This window comes from Clavelina lepadiformis, chromosome 2 (assembly GCF_947623445.1).
Source record: "Clavelina lepadiformis chromosome 2, kaClaLepa1.1, whole genome shotgun sequence".
Lineage (NCBI taxonomy): Eukaryota > Metazoa > Chordata > Ascidiacea > Aplousobranchia > Clavelinidae > Clavelina > Clavelina lepadiformis.
Window position 1 is genome coordinate 20,298,059 of NC_135241.1, and position 23,939 is coordinate 20,321,997.

At 38.1% G+C, this 23,939-nt stretch overlaps 3 protein-coding genes across 6 annotated transcripts in view; 1 reads left to right on the forward strand and 2 right to left on the reverse strand.

The window, feature by feature from the left end:
* LOC143445110 (uncharacterized) overlaps positions 1-22,381 on the reverse strand; it is a 36,298-nt gene extending 13,917 nt beyond the window's left edge. The window contains exons 1-13 of one of the 4 annotated variants that reach the window (XM_076943985.1): positions 22,186-22,381; positions 19,257-19,344; positions 18,934-19,024; positions 18,547-18,721; positions 18,240-18,393; positions 16,979-17,046; positions 16,446-16,656; positions 16,198-16,358; positions 14,308-14,498; positions 13,971-14,077; positions 13,294-13,336; positions 13,086-13,177; positions 12,680-12,748 (exon numbers count right to left, since the gene is read on the reverse strand). In XM_076943985.1, coding sequence (XP_076800100.1) covers positions 12,680-12,748; positions 13,086-13,177; positions 13,294-13,336; positions 13,971-14,077; positions 14,308-14,498; positions 16,198-16,358; positions 16,446-16,656; positions 16,979-17,046; positions 18,240-18,393; positions 18,547-18,721; positions 18,934-19,024; positions 19,257-19,316 — 1,422 coding nt within the window. In that variant the 5' untranslated portion in view covers positions 19,317-19,344; positions 22,186-22,381. Of the gene's footprint in view, positions 1-12,679; positions 12,749-13,085; positions 13,178-13,293; positions 13,337-13,970; positions 14,078-14,307; positions 14,499-15,903; positions 16,173-16,197; positions 16,359-16,445; positions 16,657-16,978; positions 17,047-18,239; positions 18,394-18,546; positions 18,722-18,933; positions 19,025-19,199; positions 19,345-22,185 lie in introns of those variants that run through there. The other 3 variants (XM_076943984.1, XM_076943983.1, XM_076943986.1) reach the window with 3 other exon arrangements.
* LOC143445111 (uncharacterized) lies at positions 5,541-12,256 on the forward strand. The gene is made up of 9 exons (XM_076943987.1): positions 5,541-5,795; positions 6,801-6,936; positions 8,180-8,355; positions 8,640-8,767; positions 9,005-10,022; positions 10,149-10,299; positions 10,459-10,662; positions 10,887-11,029; positions 11,148-12,256. Exons 1-9 carry the CDS (start codon positions 5,640-5,642, stop codon positions 11,784-11,786), a joined length of 2,751 nt encoding a protein of 916 aa, XP_076800102.1. The 5' UTR covers positions 5,541-5,639; the 3' UTR covers positions 11,787-12,256.
* On the reverse strand, positions 19,345-22,142 carry LOC143445112 (uncharacterized). Its single transcript, XM_076943988.1, has one exon. It carries the CDS (start codon positions 20,730-20,732, stop codon positions 20,157-20,159), a length of 576 nt encoding a protein of 191 aa, XP_076800103.1. The 5' UTR covers positions 20,733-22,142; the 3' UTR covers positions 19,345-20,156.
* Positions 22,382-23,939: the final 1,558 nt, after the last annotated feature.

Here is a 23,939-nt window from a genome sequence, read left to right on the forward strand (position 1 = left end):
GTGGAGGGGTTGCCCTGGCAAATGGTCATTCAAATGCGAGCGTAATCCAGTGTTTATGAGACGGGAATCGTGTGCTGTTTTTATTTTCACGGTTTGAATCCGGCGGTCCGTAAAATGAAGACAATACAAGGAATTTAAATGAATAGGAAATTCACGAAGCTAAATTTAAACGCGACAACCATGTCACGCAAGCAGAAAAAGCCAAGAGCTCATAAATTACCCAAAAAGGTGTTAAATATTTAGAAAAAAGCCTTTTGAGTTAAGTTTATTTAGAGATTAGCAGATACGGTGAAAAATATCAACGACAATTTTCAGTTCGTGTGTCAGTCAGCTGACTGAGTTTTGACGTGAAGCATGCAATTAACCCCCTAATCACGCATCGACGAAAACCTGCGAGGAAAAAATGCTTTTGGTGTGGGTTTTTGGAAGATTAACGCAATACCACCTGTCGTGCGAGCCCGTTATTAACAGGCAAATACTGCGGTAGATGTGGTCATTTATCATCACAAAAGCTATTGTTACGTCACAAAAAGCTTCCAAGGTTAAAGTAAGAAGGCCTTAAAATCGTAAACTGCCTTTAATGCTAATATCGGGTTACTGACCGAAATGGCTTAGCCGGCCTAGAAAATATACCAAGCGGGCATTTAACCCTACCCGCATTCGGTCTACCACTTTCATGACAAAAATGCAAACGGTATCTCCTTTTGGGCGATTATCGAAAGCCATTGCAAGACTTCAAAGACTTTGTGGCACGAATTTCAACAGATAATTGTATCCTGTCAGTCACTGCGCTTCTTCCATCCGTTTCGCACTTTATACATATTTTGACAAATAATGTTCCGATTCAAGCGAACGCATGTCAAATATATGTTGCGGTTATTGAGTTTCCATCTCCTTTGGTTAAAATTTGGTTTTTTATGACGTTTCTCAACTTTTGAAAGTCACGAGCGTTTATTATGTAAACAATGAATGACTTCACACCAGAAAGCTTTTTCGAAGAAAATGTCAAATTTGGGTTTTACGCCAATTGACCGCCTTTTCAAGCAACCACTTTCGTTCAATTTAGAATTTATGTTATTGCTGCATACGTTATCATTGCCACGGAGCTATCGTTATAGATTGGCCGCTTTATAACATAAATTGGCCGGTATAAACTGAAAACCGCAATGTAGCCAAGACAAAATTCCTCTTCTGATAAATCGACGACCGACAGGAAGCCTGGATGTATACCACGGACCTTAGACACTATGAACGCTTGTATATATATTTCAAGTAGCAACGCTTAATTATGCCAATTGTAAGGAGTTGAATAAACGATCGGTTTACAAGCTGGGGTCGTTTGAAAGAAAGCGGGTCGCCTAAATCCCCTTTTTAAATCGTAATGACGTCACAACAAGCGGAATATCGGAATATAACAACGAGCTTTCTAAAAAGCAAGCTGCCTTAAATCTATAATTGCGTCATACATCCATAACGAAAAACACACAAAAAGAAAATATCATACTAAGCGTTTTTAAAGCCCTACCCCTACGCCGGAACACAGACGTGTACTGTAGTCAGTTACAGTGTGCAACTGTGAAATATAAACAAGGGGGATTCAATATCCCCTTATGATGACATACTTGTCGTAATGGCGTCATCGAGTAGCAATAAAAGAAAAACAAAGAAATGAGCATCGTTGGGGGACGTCCTTGTGGTGCAAGTGACCGTGAAAAACTATTTTACGGCAGCGCGGACCTAGCCCCGCTGTTAGACCTATGTTGCGAGCAGAAGTCAATAAACGAATGAATTTTTACTGTGACCGCAAGCGCTTCGAACACTATATGGTACTGCTTCTTCTGAGAGCATTTGAAGGCTAGACTAACAGCAAGAAAAACTTGCATTGCATCATTATCTACATCTAAAGTTTAGAAGTTTGGTAAAACCTGCAGGGTAGATAAAGGCTGTGGGGCTTGCGGTTATCAAAATCGGCGGAGGTTTGATTAAAACTGGCGTTTGATTGAGTTTTGCAGACCACCCATGTTGCTTAGAAATCCGGACATTTTGCGCTGCTTGATCACAATTTCTGACATGACGTCATAGTTACGAATAATCGTCGGGTTTAATAAAAATATTAGCAGGTGTTAGTACTTTTAAGGCGAGATGTACATTTTATCGCAATTTGCCAAACTTTGAAATTTTGTTTGAATTTCAAATGAACGTACAACCTATGCACAGCTAAGCCTTATTTGTTCTGTAGATTATGTTCGTTTTGAACGCTTTTCTAGGTAAAACCACACGCCGCTTGAAAGATTAATTCGCATGCGAAAAGCTGTAAAAATGTCCGTAAACAAGGCGATATTGTTGACTTGAAAATGTGTTTACTGACTAATTGCGTTAAGAAAGACAGAGGCAGCAAAAATACAAATAGTGTAGACAATGTAAATATGTTATGATTTCTGGCTTGCATGTGTGCGACAGCGCTGGGGCGTTCTTGAAAACAGTTGCGTACTGGGCGACTTAGCCAGACACAGTTAACAATAGAAGTTTCGTTTTAATTCAAGATATGCCCGAGGGGATTTGGAGCGTCTAAGCATCAACAAACACGAGGAGTGATGCCTATTCTCTTTCAGGCCTGTTGAGTTTTACCAAACGACGCGTAACAAAATATCCCATCAGTTGGCAGCATAATGCTCACTTGAAATGTGTGACTATGTGCGGGTTAGACTGCTAGAACGCCGGTCTGCTTAAAGCGTGAAAATAATTAAGGCTCTTGATGAAACCTAAGCGGTTGCTAAAGATAGGTTAAGGTTGAAAGAAACGGTAAATTTTCAGCTTAAATTCCGAACCCACAAAGTCCCAATTATAGGATTTTCTTGGACGGGCACGGTGGTTTTTATGTCAGTACGACCAAGAAAAGGATTTTAGATTTCAAGCTACGGTAATTAAAGTTACAAACTTCCCAGAGACGAAATTTAATCTCTACCCGGAAATCGTAAGTACCAGAGATCGTTTCGCGTAGTCAGATGGCTGGGATTTTTAACTTGTGCACTCAGTCAGCCATGTACTCAGTGTTCAATGTCAGCTTTCAATGAGCGTAAGTGCTTCGATTCTAGAGAATTTCAATGAAGATTTTTAACAGCCCCTTAAAAGTTTATTGGTGGCCCAGGCCGAACTTACAGGTCTTAAAAATACGAATCAGGTAACTGCCCTAGTAAGGAATAGACCGCAGTACCTTAATTTAATTCCATGTTTGTTCGTTCTTATTTTGGAAAGAATTTAGGCGGCTTGAAAATGATTAAGTTGGGTTAAGAGTGAATGCAGTCATAGCCCGATACATGAAGGGACAATTTTGGTGATCGCGTGAACAATAGACCGTAAATGAACTAATAATCTGTAGTTTTGTCTGCCAATTTTTAGCAGCTGAAAAAATTTTCCCTGACCCCAGTGCACTGCAACAATGTTGACTACAGGACGAGATGGTTAATTGCGATAATCGCATGTCTGAACGCTTGGTCATTGCGACCAAACGACTATGTCCGATTGAGAAAGTGCCTTTTTGCGAAAACAGAAACGGTTGCAGTCACGATAAGAAATACGATAATTTTATCATAAAAATCGATACCAGGGGTTGACTTTATTTCCCAAATAACCAGAAGCTACGAGATCGGTGAAAAATCGCCTGGACGCGCGGTCATAATAATTTCAATAGAAATAAGGTTACAAAACAAAATAAATTGCTAGAATAAGACCAATAGCGACTCGAGCCAATTATCGCAAAGTTTATGAATTTATTACCATCATGATATTTACTCTGCTATGGATCCCTTACGGGTATGTGCACCCTCCACCGAGCATATACTCTGTATGTAGACGTAATTACCTTGGCTGTAATTGTGGGTGTGTAAAGGAAAATGTGGCTATTTACGAGGTTAGTGGACATGTTCCGTCAAAGACCCTGTGAAGCCTATGACAAAGGAAAAAGCCTTAACGTCATATGTAAGCTTTTAAGCTGTAGTATTAACAAAACGTGAAAAATGTGCAATATTGACAAAAACATGTTCTTCTTACGTCACTCGCACACTTGAGATTGGTAGGAAACAAAAGAGTTTGTGACGTCACTAAGGAAAACGACCAAAAATACCTGGGAATAATTCACCCCCTGGCCGCTGTAATTGAATAAGGAACGATCTTGGAGGTGCGGAAAGTTTACACAAGCGGATTAGTGACATAACAAATGCCTGTATATACATCAACCACAAACTGATTCGGTTCGTCTTATATTTAAACGTAATCGAATTCCCAAAGGTATACGGCCAGCTAACTCAATTCCAAACTAAGTGTATGATAAAGATACATGACTAACATTGCAAGCTTTTCGAAGCGTGACAATTCCAACCTGCAGGCTGAGTGCATAATAATCAAACTGTACAAGCAAATCATAATGTTGTTCATGTTCTTTTCAGAGAATACTATAAACAACAAATCGTCGACACATGTTTCTTTGTCCTGCGACTGGCACACCCATGTTGTGGACTAGAGATGGGTCGTCGTTGTTTATTGTTATTGACTTGTTAAACAATTAAGTGGAGAATTCCGATCATTTTTATTTGATATTTACGAGCGATGGATGAGTCAGACGGTGATATGCTTATCGATGGCGTGACATAGACCGCTCGTTTGGTACAGGAGCGTGTAGCAGCGCAACGAAGAAAGTAGAAAAAAACCGGAATAATTCCGACTGTCTTGAACAATCAGGACTTGATAACGACTCGAGATTGACTTTCGAAAGAATAAATGCACCTGGAGCTACAAGGTTTGAGATTATTCAGCCTGTCAGATGTAGCTTGAATGACTGGTTTATGAGAACTGTCATCGTCAGCCTTACGATTAAACGACAGCGTTTACTGGACGTGACATATTGCGCCGTTAAGTGCATTTGTTGAGACAGGGATAGCAACAGACAACAGATACGGATCAAGTGCAGATATGAGCTTTATAAACGAGCTAAAGGTGCAATTGGGTGGGATGAAATATCGTTTCTAAAGTAGATAAGGCGCCCGCCGTTCGATCATCCAGTGGGGGGATAAAATATCTGAAGCGCATTCAAGTGTGACCTTCTTGCGTGACTTGATTGATGCTCGACGTGAAAATGAAATAAACCAACCCCGCTCAGGTTAGAAAAAAGAAGATTTCCTTTTTTGATAACTTAATTGGAAAGAGAAAAGAACTTAAAACTCAGTTGTTACCACCGCGCCTTAAAAAAATGTAATTTCGACGAAGACGAATCAGTAGTCAGTAAACCAGCAATTACTTAGGTTTACTTACGTAGAACGCCAGCAAAAAGTTATTATTTCTCACGATAGAATATCAACTCAGCCGAAGCTAAATTACTGACCTCAAGACTACGTGATGAGTGGAACGTGTTGCATGAAATTTAGACAGATTAGTGACCAGATAACGTCCACGTAAATAATGCAAATACAGCGACTCGCTAATAGTGATAAGAAATCTACAACTTATGCTTTAAATATGGCGACTAGCAAGTTTAATTTGGTTTGTATGCTTCGTGTTTAGGTGAAATCGTTACGGTACAACCGGCGATTGGTGCAAAAGGTGTATGTATGTAAATAGAAAATAGGTATTATTGTTCTGCTGTTATGGATCAGTATACGGTAACGGGGAGTGAAATAATGACTATGTTAGAAGCTCATATGGAACTAGCAACGGCTGAGCATGTCAGTATCCTGCTCCTGTGCATTTGCGGGATGGTGCTCAACATCGGGATGTTGGTCATCTTCTTCACGAAAAAACAGGTAGGGAGACAGCTTCATGTGGAAGAAATATTAACGCAAATATCCACCGGATTTATCGATTGTACCCACGGCAACAAACTGCCCATACGCGGGTAAATTGGCAACGCTTTTTCGCTCCTTAACTATTTTATGGCGCGACAGATAGTTAATGCATTTGATTTTATAGTATTCAGAAGCATTGGACTGAATATTGGACGTTTTATATAAACCAAGAGTCCTGGAGCGTCGAATGGTATTGATTCGTCAGCCACATAAATAAACTTGAGTTTGCGTGATTTCTTCTTGCGGTTTTAGCCACGTTAAGTCGTGGCATAAACGATCACAACAATGGCCGTCCATTAGCGCATTAAGACATGGCAAAGACAGCTCTAGCAAAGATTACTCATCCTACTGGTTTTTAAACACGGCAAAAATAAGGCTGAAATCGTATGAAAATATTTAAATTAACAAGAAAACAATCCCGCAAGTTTTTTAGGCTTTGGTGATGCCGACGCGTGAGCGAAAGCGGCAAAATAAAAAAAATAGAAAAATTTAAGCTATTATCATGGATGTTTATGTACGTTACTACTCGGATTTAATTTCATGAGCACTCGGTAAAACGACAGACACGCTTTTGAAAACGTCTAAATGCGGTTTTTGACCATTAATCGCTTCAGAAATAGACGAAAATGTTGAATGCCGCAATGGAACCGCATGCAACGAAGCATTTGCACGCGCTCCTAATTAAAATCACCTCGCAAACTATTTCAAAAAACGGCATCGGCGAAATTAATATGTAAATTATGGGAACAGAGTGTCGGCGGATAAAACTGTAAATATTGGGTAAAGTCATGTGTTTTCATGAAAAGGACTAAATCAAAACATGGATGTGAAACATCATTTCAACAGGTTACAATCCTTATGTTAGAGCTAAACTGACAATTGGATTTATACTTAAGAAGTTACATCAGACCTCTGTTGCAAGTCTGAATCAGAATCTTATGCCATGCTGCGATTTTTTTTCAGGTTCGTGGCTCGATTTACACGACTTACATGATCCAGATAGCTATCACGGATCTCCTGGTTTGTTTGGTGTGGCTCATCATATCATCAGTTTACTTGGACGACCTTCCCAACAAAGCAGAGATCCCCGACCCTACCGGTAAGAATGCGGAAATGTGTTGCAGTGTGTGCTTATTGGTTGAGAACAAGCGACTGTTTGTAATTACTGTGACTGCGAGCATACGAAACGTTTACAAGGGAATTTTTCGAGCAACATATCGCCATTTTTTTATAATCTAAAATAACTGGAGTAAAATTACGTTATCAGCGCGACCTGAACCGAAGTACTTATCAATAAAGGTTAAACGAGCTTCAGTTGGTTAAACTGATTGCAGTTCTCAGGGCGAAGCATATCTAATCGAACTACGCATGTAACACGCATGAAAAAGTTTCTCACCAAGATAATTAAATAGTTGAACTTGGATTTTCTCAAGATTATCCACTTCGATTTTTGCGTCGATCTGCGCAACCCCTCAGGGCAACTCCTGCACTTGACAAGTGTATCAGCGCGTTGGAATTTGAGCGGGGCATTTAAGGAGAAGTTGTTACAGTTTGTGGCTATATGCGGCGCTACGGCGATCTTAAATGTGATTGTAAATACAACAGCAAAGGCCTCACGACCGACTAAAGATTTCACGATTTGTTTACAATGCCTGACACTTGATTTTGTGAAGTCACCACCATTTTGAAAATTAAAAACCGTTGAGGTTTGGTTGGTGCAGCTCTCTGGTGGAAAAGGAAGCAGAAACGCAATAAAAAATCGGGTCAAGATGAGGGTTACGCACCCTTATACAATGATTAGAGGTCATACTGCGCTGGAATATGACGCCCCTATTCTAAAATTAAACCCACGACACCTGCAGATTAAAGCAAGCGTAAGAAGCCAATAAAACCTGGATAGCCACAGTTTCTACCTTAAAATAAGAAGCAAACTTCGCTTGACACTTTCATTAAAATTGCTGCAACGAAAGTTTTGATTATGATTAAAACTTCAAACAAAACAAAGCTGGCGTTAATACCGGAGTATTAGGAGGTTACCGGGAGCATTCTTGGCAAATTCTTGTATTGTATCTTATATCAACATCAACAGGCAAACGAGAAAAGCGCAAAACATATTTTCTACATTCCCTACCATTTTGGTACCTCAAACAACCTGTTTATTGGAGCAGAAACTGAGAACTGTACTATGATGTCATAATGGGCAATTATCGGCTCATTTTACGAGTCCAACCTTGAATAAAGTTTCCACGGAACTATTCGCCGCAAGTCAAAGTCAAAGTTTCACAAAGTCAAAAAACAATGAGTTTCAGTTGTAATAAAAACGCGGTTTTTGTTATTTTTAGGTTCCCAAATTGTCGAATCGGTAGAAGATGTTGAGAAAAACTTACTGCTGCATCGGTTCACGTTGGCCGTCTACTACTTCCACTACTACAACAATATTTTTCTTCTGGCAACCATGAGCGTTGAGAGATGTGTGGCCGTGTGGAAATCGCTGCGTTGTCAGCGATACCAGTTCAACGTAAGATAATTTTGTGATTGCTGTGATTTGGCCAGATTTGATTTTTTCAACAGTACATTGATTTATTTTACATCGAGTATAAGAAGTGTGATATCATAGAAAACTGGATATTTTTAGGATCAAGATTGTTTGAAAAATTGTTTAAATATGCCAAGCACTTTCTACCATATCTCTAGAATGTAACGTTTTTGTATTGAACAGTGTATATGCGAAGCGCTGTTACAAATTTTGTATGAGGTATTTAGTAAGGAATTTTATCTTTAAGTATTTTGTATCGTTTTCAGCGAAAGTTCATCTACGGAGTTAGTGTCGCGATGTGGCTGATAGCGTTTTCCTGCGCACTTCCCAGCTTCATCAATCCGGACCTGATCACTCAGCATGAGCAGACTCACCTACTACTCGATCAGAGCATGTAAGGAATCTTTTGTCTGCCATTATTCGTCAATGTTTTCGGCCGACCGAAGATAAATACCAACCTGTCAGTGGACACCGATAATCCCTGTCTCTCGCAAGGGTCTTGCCATTTGCAGAAAAAACAGTTATGACAGGTTGTCTGCGTGAGGTTTTGAAACGAGTGTGCCGCTTCAAAATGATAGAATCAGCAAAATGCTTCCTGATTACTCAAACAATTGCTATTGTTTCATTACAGGCCAGAGGACACCTTCAAAATGCTTAAGTGCGCCGAACCCCTGGAACACGCTATCTACCATAACCAGACCTACGTGAGCGACTACAACAAAGTTTCGGTGAAGGACTGCATTAACATGATAATGGACTATAGCTACAGCTACTACGCCAGTCTAGGACAGTACCCGACAAATGTGGACAGCTATGAGGACGGAATAGATTACGAGCCGGAAGAGGAAGAACAGGTCGACGGGATCGTCTACTATCTTTCGGCTGACGACGAAAACCAGACGACTCCAGCTGTAAAACGTGAAACTTACGGCGAACTGTTTAAGATAGTCCTCGAGCTTATCACGGCCAAAACAAAAGACAACGATTTAAACGGAGTCTGTGATCCAGGCTTGTCAAGAGCGGCCAAAATCTACTACTTGGTCGTCAACTTGTCCATCGGATTTTTCCTGCCGTTCTTGGCGATTGTGATTAGCTACCTAGCCATCGCCTACATGATCGGAAAACGAGCTCGACAGCGATTGGAGAGCGACAACACCGACGATACGATCGAGGAAGCGCCGATCGGGCGCCGGATGTCCGACTTCATACGGCACTTCACTCCCGGCAAAAGCACTAGGTTCAAAGCGGCGAACGAACAGTACTCCAGGGATTCCCCGAATCTGCCGCCGAGGCTTCGTAAGGCGAAATCGCGACACCGAACGATGGAAGGATGTAGTTGTGACGTCATACACGATAACAACAATTCGGGTGAGAACGGAATAGAAGCAAAGAAAAAATTCCCGACGACGTTAATAACGGTACAACAGGCAAGCCCCGAGCACCGCGGGCAAGGTAGCCCGGGTCCGCACAGCCTTAGGGCGGGAGCTCGCGAGAGACGGCCGCGTTTGTCTTCCTTCTCAACCGTTGAAATGCGAAGAACCAGCGGCGGATCGGCGAGTTCGGCGGAGAGCTTTCCAACGGAACAAACTTCACTTCAGACGAGTCCTGGAGTCCGACTCTCAGCCCCGAACTTTTTAAGTCCGGACAAGGTAACCCGGGTTAAATAAAAATTAATTGTAACGGCGTGCTACATATCCGGTATTAGTATTGTAATCCAGTAGAAAAACGATTTAGCGGATCGACATCAAGTTAACGCTAAGAGCAATTATGTGCAGACCTTGATACAACGCGCGTGTTCGGCGGATAGCGGCACAAGTGGTCATTATTACAACTTGCAGCCGAACACTAGAAGGTGGTCAAGCGAAGTATTTCGAAGCAGTACGATTGTAACTGATGATGGAAGGTACCACCAGCGTGGAAGTAAAGGTAATTCGGAAATAGGATAAATATTTATCAACAATTAAAGCAATAATTATCATGAATCGGCAAACAGATCATTCATTATAGTGGAAAACGGAGCAAAATGTACAACTGATAACGTACGCTATTATTATTTTACTGACAAATGGCTGTCTGTTTAAGCAGACGTGGAATCGTGTTTTTCAAACCACGAAGACAAACCTTCATCGCCAGCTAGTGTCGAAAATAAAGCAAACGAATCGACGCAAGAGTTGCTACACAGCAGCCACGCCAGACTCTACAAGTCCAAACGGCAATACAGCAGACAATATTCGGGTCAATCTAACTGCAGAAACCGGGCCTATTCGGCGGCCTCAAGGGCAAGCGGAGGTGAGTGAAGACCGATTTGGACAAGCAGGTGTATAAGTATAAAACAGGATGCAAGCAAAACACGCAGTAAATACTGGGTCTAACAATAGCATACTTATAGATAACGGGTTAATGCTAAACTAGTTAAAGAACATAGTGATACTTCCTAGCGACACGGTAAATATTGTAACCTTGTCAATGATCGACGATGTGTTCATTAAAAATCTTTAACGACCGTTGTACAGGCGGCGGAACTCTCCGCAAGACGAGCTTACACAAGAATGCCGAACGAAATATGCGAGTGTCACGTACCGTAGTTGCGTATGTCGTAGCTTTCTCAATCTGCTGGCTGCCACAGAGAATCGCCAAACTTATCTACGTAACGGAGGTATGCTGCTACACGGAGTGCATGTTTTACGCGCAAGATTTTACGCTATTCTTAACAACTACTACGTTTAAAAACGTCCAGATTTTTATCCGTTGTAAAATTTTCATGTTTTGTTCAGGGTTTGATGGGAATGCCGGGTTACCACTGCCATCTAGTGATGAATGTCACCCGCGTTATCAGCTTCTTTAGCGTTCTTCTTAATCCGATCGTTTACGCGGTAACACAACGAGCAGTGCGTCACTTCGTACGTCACACCGTATGCAGACTATGCAAATGCTTGTGCCCGAGCAATATACGTCAAAAGCTGATGACGTCACCAAGGACAAACGGGGTGCAACATCAAAATGGCTTGAATGGAAACGAAAACGCCAATTTTTCGAATATCGTCATCAATAATGTTACCAGCGATGGACAGTCGCGACGCGAGCGACACGAGCGCAACAGGGAGATGCGATCGCGTCTAGTGCACAAGCTCGGGCGGAGAAACATGACGCGGTCATTCACCGGGAGCGGATTATCCAATCACGCGGACAAACATAGCGATGGAACCATAGACGAAGAGCATGACGAAGACAAGGCTTTAAACTTAAAGGGTCAAAGTTTATCAAACTCCACCTCTAAAAGTCATAGTTCGAGCAACTCGTTTAAACCAGCCACGGGCGGATGGGAGGACTGGAAGGAATTGATTGACATGGCGGCGGTTAAAACCCAACAAACTCAACCCCTGGTGGGGACTGTGGGTGAGTCGGTGATATGAAATCTCGTGTTCAGTATGGGCCTAGAATCTCCACCCCCAATTGTCTAAAACCAACAGGCCTTAGTACGAAGAGGATGTCAAGTGGAGCAGGACGAGAAACATTCCACAGCTGCCCACCAAAACAGCAACATTCTTTGTTCTTCGCTCGATACGAGTTCCATAGCAAATTTTAACATGAAGTTGTAACTTTCACTAACTGGTGTTACGTGTTCGATGTTGCCATTGTTGCGATTGGTTGTAAAATGGTACGTAATCGTTTAATTCCTTGCGTTTCTTTTATCTGCAATAGCTGATACAAAGGATACCTCTTATTACTGTACGTTCTAGTTTCTGAACGAACATTGATGGAGCAATGGTCCAGCTACCTTGTTGTTTCGCTTATTTCTTATTAATGAAAAGGTTCCAGATGTATATGTTTTGTTTTTGTTTTTTTTTTGTACCTTGTCGTCTAATAAAATGCAACATACATAGCAATGTGTGAAAACGAGTGAGGTCGCTTCCCACGACAGCGGTTGCTTAGTTGACTAGGCGCAACGACAGGAAGTCGGTAAAATAAGGGTTGTTGGGGACGTTGACTTACAGCACGAGCACGACAGTGACACAAGCCGAGGTTCAATCGTGACTGACTTGTAGCGTTATGAAGAACTCGCGGGACCTTAGAGTTATAGTCGGTCTGGAGAGTGATGGAATTAAAAACGCAAGCCCGTACGAAACACGTAAATGAATGTGCTTCCACACATTTTACTTCAGATCAGGAACCGAAAACTATTCAAATCACTGAAACAGGACTAATTTCCGGGTATGGCTGTGACACGTCCGCAGCCAAAAAAGAAACTAAATGGTTTAGATTGAGGCAAAGCCGTATGACTTATATATATGGGTTTAAAACATACCTGTTTCGACGCATTTTGCTTGGGCTTCGACGTTTTCTCTTCAGTCTTTTTGTCGGTCTGACTTAGCCGCTGTAGATATAATTCCCAAATTAATAAAATAAGCTTTTCATAGCATAACAAAATACCACAGAATCGAAATTGTTATTGTGTGAATCTATGTATGGCAGTGGTAACAAGTTCCACGGCACAAATGACTGGAAAGTCTATCAACATGTTTGCTAGGCGGCTAAAGACACTTCTTAATGTGAAATAGATCAAACGACAGTAACATCTAAAATAGAAGTTTATCCAAATAATTGTTAAGTGGGTGGAAAAAAACTAAGAAACCACAACTAGTTAAACCATACCAACACGTTTCACTGTTTGAAAGTTATGGGCATAAATCAGTAACTGAACGCAGTGTCACCCTTTCAGTCTTGTCTTGTTTCTTTCCCTTCTTCCCGTTCGTAGACTTTCCGTTCTTAGTTGAATCCACATTATTTTCAGGCTCGGAAACACCTGTTTGAAGTGCAACAAATTAATGTAATATTTCCAAATAAAATATTTCAATTATGATAAATAGACTGAGCATAGGATGAGTAGCAAGTATGATTAGAAAAAAAAACATCAATCACTTTTCACTGATTCGTCTTCTGAAACAGAAGCAGGTTGTTGCTGCTGAAAAACAAAAAACAAATTTATTTCAACATGAGTAACTGTCCCTTATAAACAAAATATTTTTTATCATGCTATAACAAGGACCGCCTGGTAATGGCAAGAGAACCGCGTGTGACTATTGGGCCAGTTTTTTGTGGCTTTTCCTCAAATAAACGCGATTCTTGTTTAAAAAAAAACGTGTTTAAAGACACTGTATTTAAACGAAAAAGTTTTTAATTTTATAACTGAAACAGATTGTGAAATTTAGAATACTTAGTTGACTTAAATATGCATGCTAAAAATATCTAATGTCCCTGTTGTATATGAAACGTATTGTTGAATTACAATTACTTAGAAGTTAAATACGCGTGACGTAATGCTAATATCCTACCGACTTTTAGTTTGAATAAAAATCATATTAAATGAGCAATACCGCATTTACGCTTGAAATGTACAAAGCAACACAATTCAACAGTACAGTAACCTCTGTTTAAAAAGCTCCATTTAGAACTTAAATTGAAGACAAAAATAAATTGAGTTATGAAATAGTCATTTAAGAATACAAACAACTTACATCTAGTTTAAAATCAAGTCTAACAGAGAAAATCTATTGCATTAAATTCCTCAAAAAAAAAAAGAAATTTTACGAAATTACCTCTGATTTCTTCTTTTTTCCCTTTTTAGATTTTTTTGCTTTCTTCGTTACAGGAGCTAGAGGAATCTTCTGCGTATCATCTGGAATTTCCCCGCGCTTCAGTTGTTCTGCAAAAAGCACAACGATTATAACAGAATACCTGAGATAAAATTTGTCTAACTACAAAAATAAAGTTTAGCTAAAAACAATAATCTTTTAACCAAACGTACAACCCTTTCTGAAATGTCTTCTTTTTCGGCTAAATCAATTGCAAAAACAACACAGCATCTTGATTTCATAACAAATTGCACTTTTCCTATAATTTGGCAAAAACAGCGATATTTCTGACGTCATATACCAAGCTTTTGCTTTTGTCTTTTCAAATCCTGTTTCTCAGAGGAATCAAAGCACATTTCAAGTCCAACTGCATTCACGTCAATGGCCACATCAATTTGATTGTCTCCTCTCAGAGCTTCAGCGTGCCGATAATATGCCTTGCCCCACCATGGGTTAAGCGCGATTGCCCTATAACCATCACTTATCGCAAACCTATGAACAAAATAAGATGGTAAAGATTAAGGTAAGGGATAAAGTATGGAGAAAATATACTATCGTTCAAATGCTGGAGGACATATGAAGGGAGCAGAAAACCTAAGTGAAATGTGGAATGCATTACGATTCATTAGAACGATGACCTCTCGCTTAGGTATGCCTCGTTTAAGTTCACATTCCGGAATATACAAATGAATAATGGATTAGTCAATAATTTTGATTCATGTTTCTAAGCAATTTATTTATAATCAAGACCAAAACAGATCAAACGGTATTCAAAAGAGATTATAAAACTGTGTTTCAGTTCCATACCATTACCATGTCATAAATTTTTTTGTATAGGTAGCTTAATACAATTGGTTTATGACAATACAATATATATATATATACATATAACATATTTGTAAAAGCAGTTGCAGAGCAAACCATCATGCCAACATTTTGCTAAGTATGCACCTTACCAAAGTACCACCTTACCTTACCAGTATGCTTTTAAAGACAAAAGCATCTCAAGAATAAGCAGAAATGGTTGAAGAGAAACTTTTGCATGTTTATTTATAAGGTAACAAATAAAGTCCATAACTAAATTCAGGGTCACAGGCTTGTTTTTTGATAGCCAGCTCTTTATTGTTTGGTGAAATAGATTACATAATATGCTAATGGTGTAGTAAGTGTACTTTCTAACGAGCCCTAAAAATCCACGCAGTATGCCAGTATTTGGTATGAACACCCTACATCAAACACCGCTCAATTTTTAAAGTATACACTGGCTGTAAGCACATGTCATATTCAATTATCGAAATGCTATCAAGAAAATTTCAAAACAATTCCTCAGTCACTGGGGAAAAACGAACTGCTGCAAATATAAACAACGATTGTATATAAGTTTGTTTTAACAATGGGACAATATTAATACAATTAACATTACAACGGCCAAATACTTAAGCTTACATCCAATTCCACAACAATTATAAAAATGAAAAACTCGCCAATAAATGACAAGTTTTTCTGCAGTACTGGCAAGGTTGAAACGCAGTAAACTTTGCATAACTTATATCAGCCTTCACACAAACACACGTGAAATTGTCAACCAATTTCAGCAGCAAGTGGACTACGTCACTGCTATTAAAACCAAACTTGTCAAAACCACAAAGTTGTGATCAATGCCACACGTTGAACATACGTGGAGAAATGTTAGGTGTGAGAAAGGCAATCATACATTACTGTGTGTAAGAAAATGTTTTATTCCAGTCTTTCTGTGCACTAGCAAAATTTGTTATGTAGAATAAAGAAATTTACCCACAGGGAATTGAAAAATGCTGTGATTAGCCACCTTAGATTTAAGTCAGGTATTTTAGTGGGAGCATACTGTGTATTAGCATCCAGTTTAGTTTTTAGTTACCTGTCTTGCCTCTGCTCTTACTTAATTGCATTGTTTGTGGAGTTTTTTGTTCCTCAAGTGAAAAACAAATTTACGAATTACTTTTGTGAAATGCAAAGTGCGCTTAACTCTGTATACAACGTGTTCTACTAAGTTAATTACCTCAAGCTTGTAGCTGAGTTCATCATGTCTGCTGCTACAATAATCTTACATTTGAGTAATTGAGTTTATATACTTAGTAAGTAAAATTCTGTTATAAGTTTGTTTAAACTTTAATAAAGTGTTTCGTCATCGTACACTTAAACGGTCATGTACCTAAATTGTTTCAGTTTCAGTGCAGTCTGACAGCGATTGCAATATAACACAGCACTGTATCTTGCGTTATCGATGGCTTGAGAATAAGTATTCAGTGCCAAATCAAATTCTTTTTGCTGAAATTGTTGATTGCCAGCTATCCTCAATATCGTAGCTTTACCCTATTGACATTTAAAATAAGAAAATTTTCTTTAATACAAAATCAGATCCACATTAAAACGCTACAGAAATGATTTTCTGTATCTTACCGATTCATGATAGAGCTGGTTTCGAGCTTTAATGACGTCTTGTCCTTCCAACAATGCTCGCGTCATTGTCTCCGAAAGGGCTCGGCCAACAAGAAGTGCAGCAAAAACCTTTCGTTCGTAAGATTTTGCAAATGCATACATGCTCATATCGAGCGATTTGTCGGGTTTCTCATCAGACGAATAATTCATTGAAATATCGGATAAAGAATCACTGTAATACAGGTGGAAGGGTCTATGCATTGTTGCATGATTATAAAAAATACGGGTATTGCGTGCCTACCTTAATCCAAAGGTCAGAATAAGTTGGTCAAGTAAAAATTTTAAATATACTAATTTCTTGAATTTTATTCAATACAATGCTATTTCCCAAAGAAACACAAATTCTTGAAAATTATCCTAACACATCGGAATTATTATCAAATAAATTTTATGATGCAATCTTTCGTATGTTAGGATTATTCCAGGGTATGGATATTTAGGTATTCTTAAAAATAGATTGTGCCAAGAATTAAGAGAAAACAAAAAATGCTCACCAAATCTGTTTTATCTGCTCCTGGCCTCTGGCTACGTTCAAGGCTCTGGTGAGGCTGGACTCTTCATACTAAAAAAGTGTAAGATTTCAATGTCTTTAACTCAGAAACAAGTGCTTACAAATGGTAAAAAATATTTCTAGTTTTACTGAAGGTAAAACCTAACTTATATTAGAAAAACAGTAAGTGTTTCTATTTTTTTGGCATTCTAACAAATGATTTCATGACATATTGAGGGAACAAACACAGTGTTGATAACCAATTTTGGCCACTACCTGCTTTTGTTAGGTCATCATCACGAATCGGCAGTCATAAGATTAAAATAGATCAACAAAGTGTGAGCAAAATTATTTCAAACAGTAAAATAGCTCGAACCACAACAGGCATGAGAATATAAAGAGACATTTTCTTTTATTCCATTATAGTGAGCCATGTAACACTAGCCAGCCATTTATAATGAAACGGAAGTACAGAAACATTACACCAGTTTTATTTTGATAGAAAAGTTTGATCTTTGCAAAACATACAACAGGTAGAACAATTTATTTGCCAAATATACAATCTAGTTTACCAATTGATTGGTTTACAAACCAACACAAAGTTGTTTGCATAACTATAAACCTATTGTTTGAAATATGGTAGTGTAGGGTGAGACACAAAGGCATAAAAGCAAGAACACTATCATTAATAACTGCTTTGATTGCTACAAGTAATTTGAAAAGCTTGGTTCCAGACGCCAACTTTGAATAACTACATTTCCTAAAAATTTAAGGGTATTTGAGACAATTTTTTTGAGAAAATATCATTGCGAGTTTACTCATTCTTGGCTTTCTCCTGAAGTCAGTTCTTTAGCCAAATATCAAAAACAATGTATCTGTTAGTGTTTCCATCTGTAGGTTTTTCATGAAATAATTTCCTTGTGACGACGCAGTTGATAAAATCAATCTCTTGAATTATATTGGAAAACACAAGTACCAGGAAGCTAAGAAGACGTTCTACTAAGAAAATTGTGCAACCAACAAAGGCACAGCTTGTGGTCCATAGCAACCTGGTACTTATGTGGGGTTTGCAAAAACGCCTCCTCTTTATGTACTTAAATGTTTTAAAAAGGTTTCATTCAGGCCAAGAACGTTTAGAAAACATGTGGTTAGCAGTGAAATATATCTTATTTTTTCTAGAAAACTATAACTGGCAGTTAACGTGTAAAAGATTGGTTCGCTTCAAAAACAGGGTAAGAACTACCAATATAAACAACGTCACTTACCATTTCGACCTGATTAATGAACTCAAGTAGGCCAATCAAATGATAACGATATTTGCCCAATTCCTGCATTTTGCTGTGGGCAGCGAAAAGCATTTTAATTACGATTATTTGATGTTCTGCCAGATAACCTTGTTGTAAGTGTTCGCTTCTTGCTCTGTATATATATATATAATTCATTTTTAGAAATTTTTAGAATTAAAGTTAGTGTCTTTCCTTCTTCTATTAAACTATTCCCCATCCAAATTTGAAAACCATTAACAACATTCTAGCTAGCAAACCTATGTAGAGTCTTTAAAGTAAAACTTACTCTTCTGGATCGCATTTTAATTCAATCATCTTCAGCCTGGATGCCCAACCCAGCCACTTTGGCGAGAGAGCAATTTGTGAGAACAAGAAGTCGGACATGAGGAGAACAAAAGAAATGTGAGTGACCTCTTCCTTGTAATCTTCTGATTTTCCAAGCCACAAGTCCACCAACTTCACTAAAATATTGCACGGAGATGATGTGTAAAAAAGCAACAAAAAAAGCAGCAAGGAAAAAAGCAAGTATTGTGGATTTTAAGTCAATTTAACTGAGTTAAATCTAACGAAAACTGATCAAGCATAAACCAACATTTCATTACAGCATAATTGCATTTTACGGGCTAAGGGTCATAAACATTTTTTATTGCTTATGGAAACACAGAAGGCTCACCAATTTCATGAGCTTGTTTTATTGTGCGATGAGGTTTACTTGTTTGTGATGCAGCTCTCTGGTCAAGTATAGCTTTCAGTGGCTTGGCTGACTAAATATCAAATAGCAATGCACTTTAAGAGGTCATGTAGCTCTTGATAAAACAATTACATGCTGTCTGGAATGACTTTTCTAGTGTTATATAATATAGGGTTGATATGCTTATACAGAGTTGGCAAATTATACTCATCAGCATGAAAGTATGAATAAATTATGTTACAACATACATCACTGAGAACATAAACATCGCCATTTGGCCCTTGCATACATTCAGAGTTACGTACATCATCTGTTTGAGATTTGCTGCTCACAGGCGACGTCTCTTCCTCATCCATCCCAAGCATTTGTTTTAAATCACACACAAGTATGACCCTGCATGACATTTCGGAATGTAAATAAGCAGCAGCGAAAAATATCACAATGCAATCGTGGAATTACAACCACAGTTTTATGTAATAAGCACCTAATAACAAGCATAGAGTGCACTGAAAGATCATTTTGGTTGTAATTCATCTTTGGGTTATAGAGATCAGGCCTTAAAAGGTCGAAAAGGAAAAACATATCACGGACAAAGAATTATTACAATATTTAAGCTTGGTGATTTGTAACTACACTTACATGATAATTTGTGGTTTTTGTTTTATACACACCTAGTTTGAGTTTGAGTTAACTATGCTACTATGTAACATTAGCTAAATTAAAAGGTACAAGGAAGTATGCTGTACAATTGGAAGATAACAATTTTATTAATATTTAACTAACGGAACTCTGCCATTGTTCATACATAAATAGGTAGATAGTTAACATTATCCTAAACATAAGCCATTTTGTTAATATGTATCGCTGACAAGCCACCAGTAGGGAAAGACCCAAGGTGATTCAACGGCAGAACTTTTAGCTATTCTGTTGAAGGGCATGTGACTCAAGCGAAAATTGGTAAGCTGATTGCTTTCAATTACAAAGTGGTTTGGACAAAAGTTGTAGCACAAATGGGTTGTATGATATATCATACTCAAATTACAAACAAGCCCCAATGCAATGAAACTGAAGTGTGTACGTACAAGTTGTAACAAGTACATCCAACAAACATTTAATATAACATATACTTAAGTGACAACACTTTTAAACTTTCACACATGATTATTATTCATCATGCAGACAAGAATTAATAAAGAAAAAAGAGTTTATTGCGTTGTTGAATTTAGTTCATTCAGCTCACGGTTTATTTCCTGCAACTCATCATCAAGTAATTTCTCTCGTTCAATTTTTTGAAGCTGTGTTTTCTCCAATTTCTCACCAGCCTTTAGACGAGTTTTAAGATTTTGAATATCAATTTTCTTCTTCTGCAACTTGTGCAACTTTTTCTCTAGAACTTGTGTGTGACTCTCTCTCAGAGTAGGAATTTCTTTACAGATACGTTCAAGTTTTGGAGATGGTTCTTTGGAAACAACAACATTTGTAGTTGCGTTTACAATGTGTTCTAGCTGTTCAGCTGAAACTTTAGAGTCGACACCAGCAGCAGCATCTTGTAGTAACCAAATGTTTTGTCTCAAAATATTTACAGTAGTGTGATCTTTCTCTGCTTTTGCTTTATCCATCTGCATTCGTAGAATATCTAATGGATTGTTGTTACAAAACCTGCTGTTAGAACTTGCATAGCTTTCCACGCTGTTTTGTTTAGCTTGTCGCTCCTTAGCTCTTATCCTTTGCTGCTTTCGCTTCGCACCTTTGCTGATTTCATGCTTACATTTTTCACTCATTTTTAAACAGTAAAATAATTAACTTAAATTTCACTATAAACTGAAAGAAAAAGCTACTTAGTGTAAAACAGCAGATTGAAACCAGTACACAGTTTACAGGTTGTCACTTATAAGCCTAGATAACTTGCTTTAAGCTGTTGAAGTCATGTAGTATTATAGTACAGGCAGTCAAACTTCTCCCCACTGTGGTGGACTCCCACAGGAAACAATCTGTGAGATTCAAACAACCTTATTCTTCATATTTCTGATACAACTATGTTACTCAAGAGCGGACGAAATTTTCCCAAAAAAAAACATCAAACCTTAAATTTATCATGTAGCAACTGCCTTATTCCCTTGAGTGATTACTAAGTGTTTGCTCTGGCTACAATACAACCAAAACCAACTAACTAACAGTAACAACAACCAAATATAGGTAAATGCCACTCTAGTTAAATATGAAAAGCACTACAAACACTTTACACTGGCTGCAATTGATATCTGGGTTTTGACAAACATGAAAAGTTCCCACTACAATTTCTATCTCCCTTTAGAACAGCAAATAGTGCATTCTAATTTATGAGTAGGCCTGCATCTAAAACAATGGTCATAATAAACTCTGATAATAAAACAATGATTTGAAAAAACCTGGATGGAAGGTTCCCAAACAGTGCCTTACTCAATAATTCCAGGGGCTTCTCCGCTTCCAACACATTTGTTTGATTTTGCTTTATAAGCACAACAAAACCAAGTGTGTACTCATATAAATAGTGCTAACTGCTAACCATAATACATGAATAGGGTACTATTTATACTACTATTTAAGTAAAATAAGTTTGTTCATCACACAGGCTACTTTCATCTTCATCTTCAAAACTTCAATTCGGTTCATGTCACTAACTGCTATTTAAAATGACATTCACATAACAGCATATGACATGGTTTGAGAATATTTATCTTCGGACTGAGGGAAGTTTTTGCACAACTTAAACTCGACAATGATTTCTCATAGCTCACGACACAGTTAGTCAGTCGCGACAGGCTTGTCTTTGTGCAACTTTCAACAGTCATACACTTTTTATTTGCTTTTTGTTTTCATATCACAATTCCCAAAAAATGGAACTAGAGTAAGCGTCGTCAACAAATGCTGATCTATAATGAAGATGGCATCTCTAATGATATTTATTGTCATATTACAACTTATATAATATTTTGTGTATTTTGTCTACTGTGTAGTCAATTTGCATACTGATATACGCAATAAGCTGCATACAAACAACACAGTGCATAGCATCTTTTACCAACAACTTTGCACAAAACAATGTCAAAACTACTGAATTATGTATCAAAACCAAAACTTTCTTATATATTACACATATAACATTGATATCGAAAAACTGATTACGCTATGTTATTTTCATGTATGAGCACAGTCAGAATTACAAAATGTCAAAAGTACAAAATTCAAAATCACCTTGGCGACTCAATTTTGATTGATTTTGTGCAACGACCTTCAATAAACTAGACTTCAAATTGTAAAATAGACTGAAGAAAACTTTTGTGGAACAACTTGTTGCAGATCAGGTAATCCAGTGTGCAGTTAAATCTGGTAGTTATAAAGGATAAAATTTTGACAAATAGCCTAAAAAACTATCCTATAACAAAAATTTAAAAATAAAACTTGGTGCTTTTGTCTGCTCTTACACACACCTTAAATGCACCAATGAAGCCTATGAAAAACCATATTGAGTGCACTAATGCCAAACTCTGCAGTTGAGTGCAGGCTTCGTTTAAATATACTATGTTAAAAAACATGTTGTATAACAATAAAAAACAATTTTTAAAGTATTTGTAATGCTTCATTCCATGTGCTATATGCTGAAGTGAGAATTCTAAGTGCATGTTCATTCAGCATCAATGCAAGGCAACTGTGTTAAATTCATTAAGCTATCGTTGCATTTTATGCAAATCCATAATATAATTGGCCGACTGTTGCCTACATCAGCAGACTTCAATCATCAGGTCACGAAAGGTTGCTACAGGGTCATGAGAATACAATCAAAATGGTGGTCCTTGGCCAACAACGAATGGTTAATCTTTATAAAATTTTATGTTTTGTTTCACTAGTATCATAGGCAAATACTATATTGCAAAAACAACTATACAAGAGGGTAAAGTATTTAAAAGCAAATCTGGCATTATGGTAGGACACCCCCAGTTAATTTGGAGTAGACAACTAGTTAGCAATCACACGTTAAAATAACTTTTGGGGTGGTCAATGAACACACGAGACTTTTAAAAACTGGTCGCGACGGTCACGTAGGTGGCCATTAATGCGCGTCCCTATTTCATAAATGAAGCCCAGTGCAAACTATTACATTCATCTGTTTGTGTATCTATCAATGTCATATCTATGCTACAAATATTCCTGAAAATGGTGCAAAAGAGTAAGAACAAAACTGTGCAGACAGTAATCGATCAATTACGGTGTGCAATTTGATGTAATGATATAACAAAGACACAGTATCATGATCTTACAAAAGCATGTGAGCGGATCACTCGTTACAATTCAATTACCAGTGTTACAATAGGGCAGGCGAGAGGCAATAAAGTTTCTTTGCATGCACAATGAGCAAGAACCAACTTTGCTATAGAAATAATGGATCTAGTATACAAATGCACAACCAACACAGGATACCTTTGTATACTAGGCTACATCCTTTATCTACTCAAATTGTGACCCATCTGGTTGTGCACTTGTATACTAAACACGAAATTTTTTGGTAGAAGTTAGATAAGAACAAATGAAAACACTAGTAATACAGTAGTACAAAGACAGCTACAGCAAACGAGAGAAAAGTAAGTTTTAACCGTTAGACAAACAATTATCAACAAATGGGAAGAAAGCGGCAAAGTCCTGAAGGCTTACAATGTGTCAATTACAGTGGTGCCACTACGATGGAAGGGTAGTGTAGCCACTAAACTCCAATTTTTTACATTTGAATCCTTTCGTTTTAGACCTATGAACGTATGATGTCAAATTCAGTTATTCATTGGTAGACTGGGGTAGGTCGAGTCTTTGGGTAACCACACATTTTTTATTTGATTATTTTATATTGCCCGAAAATAGCCCTAATAGCCTATGACTATTAACAATGCCAAACTGCTATAGCCCATCGTACGCTCACACGTTTTATTTTATAAACAGTTCAAGTTTGATTTCCCATT

Coding starts and splice junctions, on each gene's coding strand:
- LOC143445111 (XM_076943987.1), top strand. CDS start 5,640: ATGGATCAGTATACGGTAACGGGGAGTGAAATAATGACTATGTTAGAA. Junction 8,768..9,004: donor CTACTACTCGATCAGAGCAT/GTAAGGAATCTT, acceptor GTTTCATTACAG/GCCAGAGGACACCTTCAAAA. Junction 10,023..10,148: donor ACTTTTTAAGTCCGGACAAG/GTAACCCGGGTT, acceptor AATTATGTGCAG/ACCTTGATACAACGCGCGTG.
- LOC143445112 (XM_076943988.1), bottom strand. CDS start 20,732: ATGAGTGAAAAATGTAAGCATGAAATCAGCAAAGGTGCGAAGCGAAAG.